This window comes from Cynocephalus volans, chromosome 3 (assembly GCF_027409185.1).
Source record: "Cynocephalus volans isolate mCynVol1 chromosome 3, mCynVol1.pri, whole genome shotgun sequence".
NCBI classification, from domain to species: domain Eukaryota; kingdom Metazoa; phylum Chordata; class Mammalia; order Dermoptera; family Cynocephalidae; genus Cynocephalus; species Cynocephalus volans.
Window position 1 is genome coordinate 100270291 of NC_084462.1, and position 18361 is coordinate 100288651.

The window sequence follows — 18361 nt, forward strand, 5'->3', positions numbered from 1 at the left end:
TTCTTAGGAACTACGTTTTGTTTCCAATTATGAGTGATAAAGTAAACGAGAATTGTCCCCAGGTATCTAAAAAATACTATTCTTCCCACAATGCTCGCATGTACCCAAAGAAGCTCCATATGTTTCAAGGTGTAGACACTGCAGTCCAGAAGCAAGGTTAAAGTTTCTCAAAAACTTGACCTTACCATTGTATGATAGGAGAGCTGACAGTCATTGCGATACTTCACGTGGAGCAAGAAAACCATGAAGCTATGTAACATTGCATTGCAATTTAGGCAGCAGAGTGATTTGAGATGAAAAACAGGCTATTGTAAAAATACTGATGGGTCTATCATACTGCACCCCCAGAAAGGAAAGGTAAAGATAAAGATAAAGACTATGAAGTCAAATAGAGTTCAATATTAAAAACAGTAAAGTTCCAATCTCCCAAAAGAAAAGAATTAAAACTAGGAAAATAATCTTACTCGGTTTAATGCATGGTTATAATGGCACCTGGAAAAGTACAAACAAAGTAAAGTACAATACAAAGTAAAGAACAATGTAACCCTTGAAGCTCTATGTCGGAGCAAAACCACTTCACCCATATTGAAGGGTTTATATGAAGGTGAGCTCTAGCATTAATAGATAGCCTTGTGAGCTGGGATGGTGGTAGGGAGGCTATGTACCCAAAAAATTCAATAAGAGTTCATTGAGAGCACTGAAGAAAAGAACAAGTTGGAGCATTGCAAATTCTTGCTGGGACCCCTATCATCACCATCACTCTGGCATTTTCTTTCTAGACAAGAAATATATTTTACCTTTCTGAGATTATTTTCTGGTTACAAGCCAACCATTATGAAACTTTCAGTGAATCACTGAATAGGGCACTTAAAGGGATAAACAATTATAAAAATAACTCTGTCACAAGCACATACATTTTATTTTATTTAGTGATGTAATAAGCTTAGGGGCATATATCAGGTCCAAAATGGTCTTGGTCATTAATTTAAGCAATAAATCATAGGTCTTGCCAACAATGACGGCAAACAGATGCTAACAAGGAAATGTATTATTTAATATTGCCATGTGTTATAAAAATGTAAGTGTGTTTAAGACATGTCTTAAATTTTTATAATAATATGCATTTAATACATTACTGTTTTGACACATGCAGGAATCAGATTTATAGGTCCCATTCCGTAGCTTCTTCTTCTGTGAACATGAGAGCACATTCTGAATTTTTTTTTAAAAAAAGAGGGGAAACCTTTAAAGTGCATGCTTGCAACAATATCTAATTGGTTGTCTTGCTGTTTTGTAGTAAATAATGTCAGCACTGAAACTCATTAAAAAGAATGAATTTACACACTTTGCCTGAATATAAAAATAGGACATTTTAAAAATTATAAGAAACATTACAGCCTAAGAAAGTACAAGAGCACTTTTAAATGAAGTCGGCAACTAATTTTTTTTCACATTCATTTTTGAACTGTTCTACACAATACCAGCCAAAAATTACTAACTTAACAAGTGAGCAAGTATAGTTCAATATTCAAAGATTTGGAAGTAACTAGCTAAGAAAAACCCTACTTTACGGCTTTGAGCAAAAATCCTAAGAATCAAACAGTAGTATCTCAAAATACAAAGTAATTTAAAATTGAGTCTCTCTATACATAAATTTGGCAAATTATGCCAAACCATAATATTCCCACTCTAATATCTCCTTTCAGAGAAGTGGGTTTACATTCCAGCAGGTTGAATCCTCCTAGGGAAAGGGCTTGTGAGAAAAGAGAATTAGGACTAAGAAATTAAACCAAAGTCTTTCTCTCTCTCTTTTTTTTTTAAATGAGCTATTTTACATCAACAGGATGCCAACTCTGCTACAAGCACTTTTTTGTGTGCACATTATTTCGTTTGAGTTTCCTCTTCAATCAAACTCTCCTAACTGCCAGCATGGTCTTGCCTCTTTTTTGTGTAGGCAGGAGGCCATGCCTTAGAACACTTGAGGAAGCAGTGCTTGAAGTCTGGAAACTAAATTTTCTTCATTAAATCTACTGAAGCAGATATTAAAAATGCATTTAATATACTGGCAATGGTCGGTGGGCACCGCTGACTGTGACAGGCCAGTTACTGATGATGTGCCGTCAGATGGCCTTCTCAGCAGGCGCCTGGGTCTCAGGCTGCTGAAGGACAGCAATATCTTCCCTTGTGTGTAAGCTCTATTCATCTCCCAAGTATTTACTAAATCACAGGCCTCTGCACACATAGCCCACGTTTCAGCATATGCTAACAAATGATGGATGGCCTCGTCAATTCGTTATGTCCTGAAAGCATGGTTTCCTGCCATTCTAATCATCAAACCTCAGCGCTTCAGAGCTGATCAGTCCCAGGAAATATATTTTGCAGGCTCGATTCAAAGAGTAGAAGTTCTTTCTATTAGAGTCTCTGACACTCTCCTCAACTATTTGTTGTTTCAACCAATTATCTGGGCAGAATATTCAATAGGTGTTCAGATGCTCTAACACTGGCAGCTTTTTTCCTGATGTTTGCTAAGGAGTAATTTCATTCATTACAAAACAGTTGTGGTATGTGATAGTGAAATATTTGATGATAAAATTGATGTCTTAAAACAATTTTCCCTCTAGGTACAGCAGGCAAAACCTTAAACATAGTTTATACTATCATATCATACTATATTATAATGTAAGTAGATTAACCAACATACTTCAATGGAACTTTCAAGGGAATAACCATTCTCTAAATCATCTCAGCCTTTTAAGACAATAATTCATGCAAAATATCTTAATTATAACCTAAACAAAGGCATAAACCACTTAAAAATTCTTCCGACAGTTGCGAAGTTAGATGACAAAAGTTCAACTTGTCAAAAAAATAAAAACCTCTTAAAAGAACATATATTTTCAGGTCCAAGGTTATAAATGTCAGTTGTCTTTTCTATAAGCCATAAGAACATTTTTATTTTTAGCTACAGCTTATCAATGGAACAGAAAATAATGGCACACTCGTACCTTTCACTCAGAAACAGTGAACTTTATAAAAACAGATGTACTTACCAAACTAAACAGAGAGCTGAGTTTTGAGAAAATGAGGCAGTGTTAAAGAGCCCAAGAACTTGCTATAAATAAGCTTTTTGAAATGCTAAAATCTTTTTTTAAAGTGCCGGACTCTGATTTAGCCAATAGCCAGGTAGGCTCTGGTGCACCTACAGTCAGCACGACCTCCGCCACGCTGCCCTGTCATTCACCCCGACCCTAGCCTCCAGATTAAACTCACTTTTATTGTGCACAAAGGTCACCTGTATTAGGTCAAAATTCAAAGTCCCTTGTCAGAAAAGGTTGATATATTCCAACCTTTCCTTCTCCATGCATCAAATTTTTCATGGTAAAGTCATATTCAGCAGACAGTATATTCAGCAATTTATTGTGCCACTGTAATACAGTGCAGAATACAATTGTCCAAAATGCTATCACATGAATAAAATATTTTTCATGACAAGGTACCAAATCTAGACTCCTTACACACCTCTAATAGATGAAATAAAGCTAACTAAGTCTTGTTTTCACACTTCAGAAATTACGTGGCAAACAGTCGTCCCCCAAATACAATCTATGGTATAATTATGACTTTTACTTCCATAGTAAAAAAAAATGTTGGATATAGGCAACATTTTTTTCAGAGTGTTATTCAGATTTTTGTGTTATTTTAAAAAAAACACAAAGATCTCTAAACAGTTTCAATACTTTTATTCTAATGAGGCCTAAGCAGTTCAAGCGAAGGAGGACTAATTCTGAAAGCCTCTCTTTGTTCTAGAACCTCAAAGAAAATGTGCTCACTGAAAAGTAGATAAGGAAGGAGAAAAATTGTTGTCTTGCCCAATTCATTATTATTGCAATTATGGATCAGCAGAACTGCAGAAATAAAATAAAGGAAATGCTTGAAGGACACATTCTAGCATACATTGTAATTAATAAAAAACAAACCTTTAAGAAATCAATAAATCTATTCTCTTTAAAAAGTTTATGCAACTTCTCTGTATTTACTACCAGGTCTTTTCATAATCAGTATTATTATCATGAATGATTTTAAGATCGTTTAAAAAGCACTCATTCTTCAAACTTTATTAATACCTATATTAAACATTAAAATCAACGTTCACACTCACGTGGCATCTATAAAATCTCCACGCCCTGGAAGACTTACACCTGAACTCACATATTTATTGCACTTGAGCTACTTCCTGAAATAGCTGAACCTTGACTCCAAAACGAGTACTCACCCAAGTATCTTTCATAAATGCATAATCACCTTCTGATCAAGTGGTGGCAAGGAAGTAAAAGTGCTTCCAGAATATGGGTGGTTGCACTTGAGAAAAATAACTAGACAAGAGGATAGTTTTAAGTTCTCAGGTTTTAACATTCTTTCTTAGCATTTCTTAGGCAGTGATCATGTTACCTAACTGTTTTCTATTATGGGAAGAAAAAAATCAGCGTAAACCTAGACATAACCATTTGTCATCAGTGTAATATTGCATCTTGATTGCCACTATCATCTATGGACTTCATCATAATTTGATAAAAGTAGATTTCCTATCACCCTGGGAATAAAAGAAAGACACTTTAAAAACCTAGAAAATAAAAGAACTGGTTTTAGGCAAAATGTTTTCAGTTGTAATATTGAGTCTAATTATTTTAACTAACCAATTATAATGGTATTATAAATACCATTGCAATTTGTATCCTTCAATAAATAATAATAACAAAAACAACAGCAGTAGTAACTAGCACAATATCAAGAATTTCAAATTCATAATAATTCCATTCTATAAATAAGGACACTGAGATACCTAGAAGTGAAGAAACTTGCACAAGTTTACCCAGCAAGTAAGTCATGAAGCCAGAATATATGTCTATTTCCAGGAACCTAGTTATTTAAATCACTATGTAAAATTGTCTTTAAAATACAAAAATTGGGCTGGCCAGTTAGCTCAGCAGGTTAGAGTGTGGTGCTGAAAACACCAAGGTCCAGGGTTTGATCCCTGTACTGGCCAGCTGCCACAAAAAAAAAAAAAAGAAAAAAACCCCAAAAAACAAATAAGGCTGGCCATTGGCTCAGTTTGTTAGAGCACACATGGTTTTAAAACATCAAAGTCAAGGGGTTCAGATCTCCATACCGGCCAGCCACCAAAAAAAAAAAAAGAACAAAAAAACATAAAATAAAAAATTGTGAACTGCCTCCTGTCCTGGAGTTCATAGTAATAGGGTTTTGCTTCCTATCAATTTAGAAGAAAATTAATTGTAAGCAGGGAGAATTACATACTACCCAAGGTGTAGCACAGGCTGTGACAACTCTGCCAAACTTAATACCACCTGGCTGGCTGACTTGTGTGGGCCTAGCCCCATACAAAACTTCATTCATCATTCTAAAATGCACGCATTCTTGCCCAGCACTGTCAATTTTATTGACCACTTCTGTTTTAGTTGTATGTTGGCATACTCCCTTATTTCTGATACTGGAGATGTAGAAAAGAAATAAATCTGAATATGGGATAACTGAGTCTTTATAAAACTGTACTAAATTGCAATCAATTAGGTATCTTCTCATTGTTTTTCTTTATACAATAATTGCAGAGATACTTTACTTTCTATTTTGGAGTAACCAACAGTTGAAAATGTAAAACCTAAACTAGAAGTTTCTCTAGAAATAATTTTAGACATGATAAACCGTCAGGTATATACTGGGACACTTCTAAATTCCTACAGAAAGTAAAAAGCACAGTAACATCCCTGAATTTAGCTAATTAACCTATTTCGAAAGGGATTAATTTTCCCAGATAAGTATATATGGCATTTCCTTAAAAAAAAAAAATCAAGCAGCATTTTCATCAGATCAGTCCAATCAATTGTCCATTACCAAATGTACCATAATAGTTACAATACGCAGGTACTACTAAGGTGCAAGACTGGAATTCCAGCTCACACACACACACACACACACACACACACACACACACACACACACACACACAAAAGAACAAAAAAACAAATAAAAAACTGTGAACTGCCTCCTGTCCTGGAGCTCACCCGGTAATAGGGGTTTGCTTCTTATCAATTTATAAAATAATTAATTGTAAGCAGAGAGACTAACATTAACTACAGTAAGGGAAAGAAAAAAAAGCCGAAGACTCACAAAAATATTATAAGAATAAATAAATGAGACACAGATGGAAGTATCTGCAGTCCTTTTCAGAAAAAAAAAAAAAAAGCTATAAAATCTGAATAAACTAAGTGAAGAAACTTCTGTAAAAGACCTGCCGTGGCGCCATAATGTGTAGTGCAAAAGTCTCAAACTCGTGATGGTGCGCTGTGGTGTGCAAGGCTCACAACTGCCTTTGGTGGTGGCGGGTGGAGGAGTTGGGAAAGGGGGAGCCCAGGTGTGTACTGTTTGCCAACTTCTGTGGTGTAAACACTTCCTCCATGGACGAATTTTAAGCTACCCATGTGAGGTCACAGTTTATACAGACTGAAAAAGACACTCATGATCAGCTCTCATGAGCTGAAAAGAGAAAGCTCCAGCACCCACTGGCTGTCGGCCAAATTCAGCCCACAGACTTGTTCTGTTAGGCCAGGAAAATGTTGGCCCACAGAGCGTTTTTAAAAACTCAAACAAATTGACAGCATTTAAAACTCAGGATATTTTTTCTTAAAAAATCAGATCTAGAGCTGCTTTCTCAAGAGCAGATCTGGTAGCACTGGGTCTACATTCCTGCGTGGCAATGGGTGGCCAGCATAAAGTGACAACGGCCCTGTTAGTGCACACAACTGTGCTTTCCCTTTGCCACAAGCCCAGCCTGGTCAGCTTCCTTCATTCCCTTGCTGTTGGTAACCTGCCTGGCCCTTAGAGGGGTAGGAGTCTGTGATCTCTAATGGAACAGCATGAATGGAGAGTTCTGCCTTCAGATGTGGAACTTTGGTCAAATCAATGGATGTAGTACTCCTCCTCAGTTTCTGCACCTATAATAACACATTCGGCCAGACGATTTCTGATTGCTATCCTGATCCAACACTGGTTTACTCTAGAAGTCACTGAGTCTGAAACAATAAGACGTCTAGGTATGCAGGTCCCTCTGAAGCAGCTTTTATGATCTGCATGTGCAGAGTTGCAAATGTGCCCACTAAGGTGCAAATAAAAATACAAAATTTTGTAAATTTGAGGTTAAATGCATTTTTATCTACAAGAATATATTTTAGTTGGCATCAGAAAATAAGAATCTGCATAATTTTAACTTCATCTGTTAGGAAATCATGTTTGTGAGCTATTTGTTACGTATAGGCTATAAGAGTCTGTGAGATTTTTAATGTTACACAACAAAGAGTCTGTCTCATATCCCCAGTCCATTTACCATCTTAGCTAAATGGGGCTTGAAGTGCAAGTTAATTTCAAATTTTATTAGCTTTGCCTACCAATACTATCAGCAAAAACAAATAGCAGTGTAATATACCTTAAGCAAAAGATGGTATTAGCTTGGGAGAACTGTAGAAAGAAACAAAAAATTGAAAAAAATAAATCGCCAGTCTAATTTCATGTGTAATTGTAGGAAAACACATTTAGATAGCACTTTACCTTCCAGAGCCCATCTATAAAGGAGTTCACATAACCAGCGCCTTATTCTCCAGGGAGTCTTAGACACTATGTCATAAGCTACAGAATTGTAAGAGGCTGAGGTGCACCACAGGCAGGAGTGTCAAACCACAGAGTCTTCACCTTGCATTTTTATTCATCCTAAAGCATTCCTGGATTAAACACACTCAATTCTGACTATTGGAGATCGCAAATATCCATGACAAACAGCAACTCATAAACTTGATGAATGTTCATGTGAATCTTTCATACCACTAGGCTGATTTGAGGAGGCAGCAAGTCAATTAGCTGATAAATGAGCTTAACCAAACACCTGCATCCCAAAGGTTAGTAGACCTTTGCTGTCCTACATCGTACTAGCTATGAATTTGGGGATTTTCAGTAGTCTTAAGGGATAACCCTTGTAAATACCAAGAGCCTTCTGTGCCTCCTATTTCCTAAAACAGAATAAACACAAGATCTGAGTTATATCTCATCCTTTCCTATTCCCAGAGTAAAAGACAGGGCTTAATCACCAAAAAAATTTAAAATGAAAAATAAATATAAGTTATGTTGGGGACAGTGAAGATGCACTAGGTATTTTAAGGTTCCATCTTGGATATGACTACCGCTCCCAGGACAACCTCAGAAAAAGAATGGGCTTCACATAGAATTGCCACAATGAGCAGAAGCCAGAGTTTGGTCAGGGAAAGTCCCCGTACTTACATATTTGATTGAACAATAATATTAACAGGCATGAATCTACCTTTTTAAGTTCCTCTATTTGAATAGCTTTCTTTGTCTCAAAATATTCTCATGGTCTTGAAGTTATTGCTCTAAGTTTAATAGTTTTAAACATTTTTAGCAGCTGAATCACAATATTTCAATCACATAAAAGAAATAAGTCCTGAGAAATTTTACTTTGGATGGAAGACTGTAGAAGCTTTAGTTAACGTAATGAGACCACAGGTATTTATCAAGTCACAGTTTGAATACCACACCAGGTTAAAAAAACAAAAACAAAAAACTTGACAATGAACAGAAAGATCACTGCTCAGCTAAGAGACAACACTTGAAAGTGTTACAAAACATGTCACTTTTCCTTGGCATGAAGAAAGCTTTGGGTTATGAGGAAAGACTGACTACTAACTCTTAGATATATGCCTCTTGAAAGGCTATGGATGGAAAGAGAGAAGAAAGAAATATGAGGCAGGTATTAGTTCCCCAAAGTGGCCAGGAAAGAGCTGGACTCGTGATCAGTACATACCATCTTTAATACGTGGGGCACAGATTGCTGCACTCTGGTTTCAAACCCATGAACCCATCAATCCTGGACCTAGTTGTCTGTTCTGTTCCCTTAAGAAATGGGGACCTGTCATTCAGTTAGATGTTCCACCCCAGCAGTTTTAGTGTATTCACTATATACCAGCTCACTGTACAAGCAATTGGACAACAGAAAGAGGAAAGGAGAAAGATACCTTGAATCAAACAGTTGAAAACATCTCCCTTCAATAAAGACAATTGAAAATAAAATAAAATTTATTCTTTACTTATCTCCTATATGATTTTCATACTAATACATGACGTTTTTTATTATGGTCACTTTTCAGACTCTGCAAAAGTACTTGTATATTGATTGTTTCGTTTCTAAGGAAAATTCAACCAATATGGCAAAATTGCACAAAGTGTGTAATAAAAACATAATGGTAAATTCAGCCAACATTTGTTGAAAGTTAAATAATAAAATATTCTTACCCTACACTTTTATTAAATCTTTTTTCTTAGGGAAATATATAATTCCTCTTTACTGTACAAGCAAACATTCCGGTATGGGTTATTACTTAATAAACTAACATTTGATGCCTCGATATAGATTTAAAAATGAAGTCAACATTCTAATAACATGAAAATTTCCCCAAAAACTAATAAGAAATATAATCAGTGTGTGGATTCTTCTCAGGATAACATTATCTGAGGTTTTTTCCATGTATTCCTTTGCAGGAATTCAAGCTCATCTCCCTTTTGCAGCTACACAAAACCAAAGAAGCACAAGTATCTGAAAAAAGCTAAGCACTTTTTGTAGAAACCAAAGGGGCTATATGTTAACAAAATAAGCTTTCAGAAGAGTCTTTAAAGTTAAGCTACAACGCAGCAACAAAATAAAAACTCGAAATCTTATGGAATAAAATATCATATTTTAAAAGATTATTAAAGAACATACAAAAATAATCATATTATTTCCTTAGACACTCCTACCCACACTAATGATCAATACAGAAATATCCCCTAGATATCACTGCTGACTGTATGAATTAATATTATTTTGAAGGTCATGTAAATTAATTAAATTACTTTGGCAAAGCCACCAATAGAATTTCCAGTTCAATAAAACACTTCTTCTCCCTTTACAAGCTATTTTCACTCATTATGCTGGAAATTGGGTCCACCACACATTATCAGAAGTGTAGAGAATTGACCGCAAATTGAGAACCAACTTTTAGTTCAATTGAGAGAAAAAAGGCCGATAGGAATAATATTTCAAATAAGTAAACCAAGCCCTACGATATTGATTTTACACTACAATAGTCCACCATGATTCTTAAAAATCAGTATATCTAGGTTAAAGAAATTTTTTTTAATGCCCTTATATATCACTATGAAATATTTAAGGCAAGTTTCTAATATCTGGGCCACATTCAACTGATGATCAAATCTTATGTGTTCACAATCATACAATCAACTGATTCATGTAAACATTTTTATTATTTATAAATCTATTGCTCTTTGTTTTAAAGCAAAACTGTGTTTTATGTTTCAAAGGTTCCTACTCAGACATTTCTTCCACTGTAAACCAGCTACTAAATTCTAACAATACTCACATTTACCATTCATTAAATACTTACCAAGAGTTCTATGCTATGCTAAGTGTTCTACATGCCTTATGTCACCTATCCTCACCACAGCCTTAGGAAGTGAATGAGGAGAGGCAACAGAGTGAGAGTACGATCCTGGAGCCAGACTCTACCTGGGTTTGAATCCTATTTCCTCTATTTCCTAGCATGGGACTTTACCCCTCCTTTTACAGATAAGGCAACTGTGACCCATAAAAAGAGGTAGAGCCAAGTTATTTGCCAACAACAAATTGTTATAGGAAGCAAGAATATCTGAATACAAGGCTCCCAATGAGAAAAGTAGACATTTAAAAATGTATCAAGTATCGGGGCAGAAGGGGTGTCATTCAACAAAAGACAACTGTAGCCAATGGCAGCACCAAATTAAACCAAGCCACCTCAAATAAATGTAAAAGCTAAGTAAAACTGGCTGAACAAACATCCTAGTGAGGGAAATAGAGAATCACCATTGGGCAAATACCAGTAATAACCATTTTGCGAAAGAACCATTAATGGATGCTAAAATCAGTGGGAAAAAAGTGTGATGCGAAGCAGGATATTTGCATAGTCTCAAAGCATATCCACACAAGGTACTTATTAAGTGAAAAAGGGATAATGTTAACCTTACAGTGAAGAAACTTGGCAGACACCACCTCAGCCAAGTGAATACGGTTAATATCACCAATAAGACATACGAAGTCATACACCCTGATATGAGGTAATAAGAAGGGCACAACATCATTTCTGGGGTATTATTGCCAAAAATGCTTACCCTCAATCTAATCATGAGAAAACAAACATGAAACACAAATGGGGGGACTCTTCAAAAATATCAAAATCATAAAAGACAAAGAAATAGTAAGAAAACATCACAGATTGGAAGAGATTTAAGACATGACAACTAAATTCAGTATGTGATCCTAGAACAGAAAAGGGACATTAGTGAAAAAAACTAGCAAAGACTAGAAAAAGGTCTGTCGATTAACTAACTGTAATGTATTAAAATTAATTTCCTGATTTTGACAATTAAACTATGGTAATGTAAGATGTTAACATTAAGGGAAGCTGGGGGAATGGTATGGGAATCCTCTAATATTTCTGCAACTTTTCTGTAAGTTTAAAATTATTTTGAAATGTATATATACAAAGAACAATATAAAGTATAATCAAATTCATATGTAGTGTTTGGGAAGGAACTTATAATGCAAAATATAACCTTATAAGTAACAGCTGATTGAGCTGTAGGCTTCTATCTGAGTAGGAAAGTACAGGAAATAAACTGGAAAATGCAAATCAATGAATGTGTCCTCAGCAAGTACTTAAATACAGTATGTACTATGCTTCAGGGGCCAAAGGGCCCATTACTGTAAAACTGTAGAATAGAAAAGAATAGAATAAGGGTGAATTTTGGACTTGTAAGATATTAGAGATCACAAAGTACTACCCCTTCAATTTAAGTGAAGAATTCTGAGACCAGAGTGGTTAAAAGAATTGCCCAAGTTCAATGTTAGTGATTTGGAAAGACATAAGTTTGTAATTTCAGTGAAAACAGAGAAGCCATGAAGAAGTGAGGCTACCCCAGAAGCAACAGCGTAAGATTAAAATTAAGATGGAGAAAAAATTAAACTACATCTTCACCTCAGAGCATATACCAAAATAAATTTCAGCCAGAAAGATTAAAGAATTAAGAAGAAGGAAAGCCATAAAGAATCTAGAAGAAAATTTAGGTGAAGATTTTTTTTCATATGTTAGGATAGGGAAAGACTTCCTAAGTCATAAAGGCAAAAATGCAAACAAACAAAAAAAAGCATAAATTTGAAAGTTAAGCATATCAAAAAAAGAACAATATTTAAAAGTAAACAACAGGGAAAATATGTGCAACAAATATCACATATAAACATATGCAGATCAATAAATAACAAAAAATCAATAAACAATAACAGCAAACACTCCAACAGAAAATTAGGCAAGGGACACCAAGCAGGTAATTCAAGAAGAAGAAAATTAAACAATCAAAAAACATTTGGAGAAATGCACAAAGTATTATAAGTTTTAAAATGCTAATTACAAGATGTCATTCTTAATTCAACATATTAAAGATTAAATAATGACTCTCCTCACTGCTGGAAAAGTTGCAGAGACAAACACTCTCATACTCTGCTGGTAATAGGATAAGTACAGTCTTTCTGATAGTAATTTGTCAATACATGTCAAAATCTTTCAAAACAAAAATACCTTTGATTTGGTTTCAAAACATAAATACCTTTGGTTGTCAAAGTGTGGTCAGTGGACTCCAGGAGTCCCTGAGACCCTCTCAGGAGTCTATATGGTCAAAACTATGTTTTTAAAAATAGTAAGACATTATTTATCTTTTCTCCTGTATTGACATTTAGAATTATAGTGCAAAAACAATGGTGGGTCAAACTGCCAGCTCCTGAGCATAGACCAAGGCCAGGGCACCATAACTGTTCTAATAGTCACTATGTTCTTCACCACCACACATTTGTGGGAAAAAAAGAAGAAAAAAAAGACTTTCACTTAAGAATATTCAATTATCAATTTTATTAAATCTCAACTCTTGAATATACATCCTCTTAACATTGCATATGACAAAACACAGCTACGGCATATTGAAGTAATGATGGCTGTCTCGGGGAAAAGCACCAGTACCATCGTTTGAGATCTGAACTAGCCACTTTTTCCAGGGAACAATGAACAAAATATGATTATTCAGATTTGGGGATCTGGCAGACGTTTTCTCAAAAATAAACAATGTGAGCCCGTCATTTCAAGGAAAACAACTGATAGCATTTGCTACCAATGATAAAATTTGAGCTTTCAAGGAAAAATTCAGATACTGGAAAGCTCGTATCCATCGCCATAAGATTGACAGCTTCAAGTCTTACAGATTTCTGATGAGATCATTGGTGACATTAACTAATGTGATTTTTTGATACTGTATAATGAAAGGTGACCACATTTGGAAGACCTGCATAACTCACAACCAACATTTTGCAAACAATGCGTGATGATAACAATCCATTCAAAGTCAAAATAGGCCAATGGATTGTAATGTCACAGAGTGTGAAAGTTCCTTGATATGATTTCAGGTTCCACACTGCAATTAATCTTTAAGAAAATACCTCTTGTAGGGTTTTATGTAATAACAAAGATGTCCACAATTATCTGAAAAGGCTATTAAATTACTCTTCCCTTTTACAACTACAAGACTTTCTGAGGCCAGAGTTCATATTCTTTAAGCAAAAACAACATATCACAACAAGTTGAACCCAGAAGAACGTCTTCTTCTATTAAAGTAGGTATTAAAGAGATGTGCAAAAGTGTGAAACAAGGTCAGTTTCTCACTACCTTTTTTGAAATTATGGTTTTACTCATAAAAATGTTAATAAATAATGGGTTTACTATTTTTTAAAATAATTTAATAAGTAAATATCTTTTTAAATTTCTCAATTTTAATTTATATTTTGGTAAATATCAACAGCTATAACCCACATAAACAAAAGTTCTGTGAGATCTTCAATACATTTTCAGAGTGTAAAGGAATCTGGAGACCAAAAAAGGCTGAAAACTTATGATACGGTTATTCCCATATTGCAAATAAAATAAACTATATCAAAATTAAATTGCAAAACTAAAGTATATCAAAGAATTAGAGAAAAAAACCTTTGATGTCCAACAATAAGGAAATGGATGATGTATCTAAAATATGATATTATTGGTTATTTGAAACAAGTTCTAAAGAATTTCTAAAGATCAGGGATGCTCAAAATATGTGGGCGGGAGAAGCAATATTTACAAACTATATGAGCAAAGACAGTAATACACTGAAAAAAAGATTAGAGGGAAAAAAAGACAAGAACTCCATGTATGTAAATGCTGTCTACCAAAAAGCACTTGCTGTGGTATTATTATTAATATTAAAACTAATCAAGGCAGCTGAGTACAGAACTCTGAACTGAAAATCAAGAAACCTGTATTCTAGGCCATTAAACATCTCTGGGATTTTTGTCAAGTCACTTAACCTCTGTGAACTACCAGAAATGAGCTCTGAGGCCTTACCCAATGGACTCTCTAGTAAAATGAACTATGGATTCTAAAGGTTGTTCAAGACCTCAGCAATGATCATCTAAAGAAAATCTGTGCTACGGTGAAAACTGTGAAACCAACTCCAAAGTCACACTATTTACAGAATTCTGACCCAACCTACTAAATAGCTCTTTAATTCCTTCTTTTGCAGGTTAATAGTTTGGCCTAAGTAAAATTTCCTGTGGAAGGAGAGTTCCCTGAATGGTAACTGGGATAAGTAAAAATATTTGGGCATATCAAGAATAAGAAAGAAAAGAATTGAAGAGAATGAGCAAGACAGGATGGTGTCCCATATGAAGGAAGCTGTTCAAAACTGTTGATAAGAGTACTGGGAGGTTACTTTTTAGGGAGAAGACAAGGTATTTGCTATGGAAATGTCAGAAAAAGAGAAAGAGAAGAGGGAGAGGAAGAGAAAGAAAGCAAAAAACCAAAGTGGTAATATATGTACATAATGAGAGCAAAATATCAAAATTTATGCTCTATCTTAAAACTGCCGAGAAAAATCCACCTATTCCCTTGGCTAAGTGGCCTTCACCCACTTCACTGTTCATGGGCAAAACTGGCAAGAGTTAATGACAGAAAATTAAATTCCAATTTGTCAATTTTGTTCCTTAATAGCAAGTCTAATAAAATTATAAAGACTATGAAGAGATAATATATCACCCTAAATTAAGTCTGGGTAATATTGGAAAGAAACCCCTTCATTTCACAGACTAGGAAAACCAAGTCATCCAAAAAACCGAGCTCATAAAAGATGTTCAACTTATACTTCAATTTAAATTTGAATACCTATTTCCAAAAAACTCCCTTTCCTTAAGAAAATACTTCTACGGTGATGTCTGTTCAAAGGGTTATACATCAAAGATGGGGAAGCTCTCCATTAGGGATAACCATGCTCAATGCCACGAAACAAAATGGTACACGTTTGGATTTGGTTTTGAATTAGCATAAATAAAATAACCTGGTCGTCCTGAACTGGTTCTGCATGTAATGTTTGGTCTTAGCTTCCACATTTTTTAAATGAGAAATCTATATTATATACTTCCTAGAGTCCTTTCTTAGAAAGTTGGATAATCCTAAAACCACTGAAAAAAAGGGCTTTAGGGAGGAGAGATGTATGAAATTCACTTGGATTGTGTATAGTATGGGGAGAAACTTCAGATCTGGCTGTTCAAATAGTCAGTGACTCAAAAGTGGAATCCCTGGGGTACCAGTTTCTCTGGATTGAGAACCCTTGGGTCACTTAATTGCATAGTCAACATTATGAGCCATGGGGTTATAGTATGAGACCCCTCTTAGGCCTGCACGCTCTTGTTCGTTTCCAGTGGCCAATTGAAAAGGGTCCTCCATCTCCTCCTTTTGAATCTACAATTCGTATTTCCACTTTGAGAGAACCGTGCCACTCATCGTCCATTCCTAGCATCTGTCAATTAACCACTGGACGTTTATAAAGCACCTACTATGTGCACCCATCACCTAACACATATCAAGTTTTCAATAAACATGTGTTGACTAGAATTTAACTGTAAGGTCCTACGAGACTACAACGGACTCCTCCCTTGAGAGTTTTGCGTGGAAGGCAGGTGAAAGAAGAAACGTTCGCCATCCTTATCTCCTAACGCCTGACACTCGTGTTCCTCCCCATTCGTGTGACACGTGGTTCCTAATCGCTGTCTGGGCGGCCCAAGCACAGCTGATACAGGCAAAGGGCTGTGAGAGGACAGAGATGGACACTTACCTGGGGAACCTCTGCTTCAGCTTCCTCAGGCTCTGCCTCGTGGGCGGCACAGACACTAAGCACTGGGCTATCTCGTCGTACTGGGCTTTGGTCAGTATCATGTTGGGCCAGGGACCTGGAGATTGCGGGCACAAGGAAAAAACACCCTGGGACTCGAGCAGCCTCGGTGCCGGGGGGGCGTGAGGGGGAGGCACACAGCGGCACTGCCCTGGGGTCCTCGTCTTCCTCGGCTTGCCCCTATGCCACCGAAGCACGCCCCTAGCTGCACAGGCTGAGCAAAGACACGCCGCTTCCCAGGCTTCACCCAGCACCTCCGCGGCGGGGGCGGGCTGTAGACCGATTTGCCCTGCCTTGGCTTACTGAGCAGCCGTAGTGGGCCCGGCCGAAGGCAACTGGCCGCCATGTCGGTTAAGGGCAGACCCACCAGGAAGTAGCGGCGGCCCTAGTTGAGGACGCAGCGCCGGAGTCTCAGCCGGCGGGTATCCTCGGCAGGGCACACCTGGGATCGACGAGGGATGCTCGTGGAGTTCACACTTTCCCAGGTGCTAAAAGCCAGGGAGGCCTGGCACACAGACCAATCCTCAGGTCTCACGGGTGCCACGCGATCCTTCAGCTAGAGCCCCCGAAAGCCATTGCCAGGGCGCGCGATTTAAATACGCTTCCAAACGCGCCGGTTGCAAGCAGATGCTGGCCTGCAAAGAAACGTCTTCACTCTAGCAAAGTCTCTCTCCACTCTGCAAGCAGGAGCCAAGCAGTAAAACCCTCTAGGATCGCTGTAAATATACCGCTTGGCTTGTGTTGAGGAATTCCTGCACCTTCTGCCGCTAGCGTGGAAGGTGGCTTTGTCCTTACTGAGATACAGACTTAAAGTAAAATCCGACATCAAACATCTGTAAAAAATTTCACTTTCACTGCCTACAGTTAGCTGCTCAAGGACTGAAATCGTGCCTTCCTCCTCTTTGTAACCCTAGCTGTTTAAAATAATAAATTCTCCGTAAATGTTTGAAGAAATGAATCAATGGATTAATTAATCTTGTTATCTGCACGTGCTGTAAATGGATCTCAGCTCTCCTAAACCAATTTATTGGGATATCGGCCCCTCCTTTAATCCCTTTCTAAAAATATTTGGCTCTTAGAAGGCCATGTGTTATATTTCTTTACTTCAAATTTTAACATTTTAAGCAAATGAAGGAAAACGTGCTTAGATTTTGGAGAGCGTATCAGTGGTTAAAAATTTTTCATCTGTGATAAAACCTGGGTTAGAAGTTTAGCTTAGATATGCCTCCTGGATAAATTCCTTAATCCACTGAAACCTCAGTTCCTTTGTCTGTAAAACTGATTTTTAATTAATGAGACTGTCTTAAAGATTAAATAGGATAGTACAAGTAAACGATTATTTCGTATAATGCCCAGCAGATAGTCTATGTAAAATAAATAGCCTAACTAAGACTACTTGATGAAAATTAACAGCATGTTTACTAGGTATTGTTTTACAGACTCATCTTCATAACTTCCTGCGAGACAGGTACTATTGCAGTTATCATCATCCTCCTCCCTTTTGTATAGAGTGAGTAAACTGAGGCATGAAAAGGTTAAGGAACTTCCCAGAGGTCATGAGAACAAGTAGCAGGGGTAAGGTTTAAACTCCTGAAATTTGGTTCCAGACTGTGTGCTCTTGCCAACTCTTCATAATACTTATTACTACATCAAACAATCACACTCTCTTAAGCCAAAGATTAACCATTTTTTAAAAGGGAATACTCTCAAAGAATCTTTTAGCCTGGATTTTTAAAATACTTCACCACTTTATTTTCTCAAGTGTCTTAAAAGTCCAGTACCAACAGTGGATCCTGAATTCGACAACCAGTTATTTCTGAGTATTTACATCAGAATGTTTTCTCCCATATGCTTTGCATCTAGCTCTGGTTGTGTGACATTAGTACATAACTATTTATTTATGGCAGCATGGCCTGGAGTTGCCACCTGGCTTGCTTGTTGCTGACCCTGCCAT

The 18361-nt window shown here is 36.6% G+C and overlaps 1 protein-coding gene across 2 annotated transcripts in view; it reads right to left on the bottom strand.

Moving 5' to 3' along the window:
- The window catches only part of CDIN1 (CDAN1 interacting nuclease 1), a 217112-nt gene extending 200461 nt beyond the window's left edge, over positions 1 to 16651 (bottom strand). For both annotated transcript variants that reach the window (XM_063089350.1, XM_063089349.1), the window contains exon 1: positions 16351 to 16651. In XM_063089350.1, coding sequence (XP_062945420.1) covers positions 16351 to 16451 — 101 coding nt within the window. In that variant the 5' untranslated portion in view covers positions 16452 to 16651. The remainder of the gene's footprint in view (positions 1 to 16350) is intronic.
- Between the last annotated feature and the right edge of the window lie 1710 nt (positions 16652 to 18361).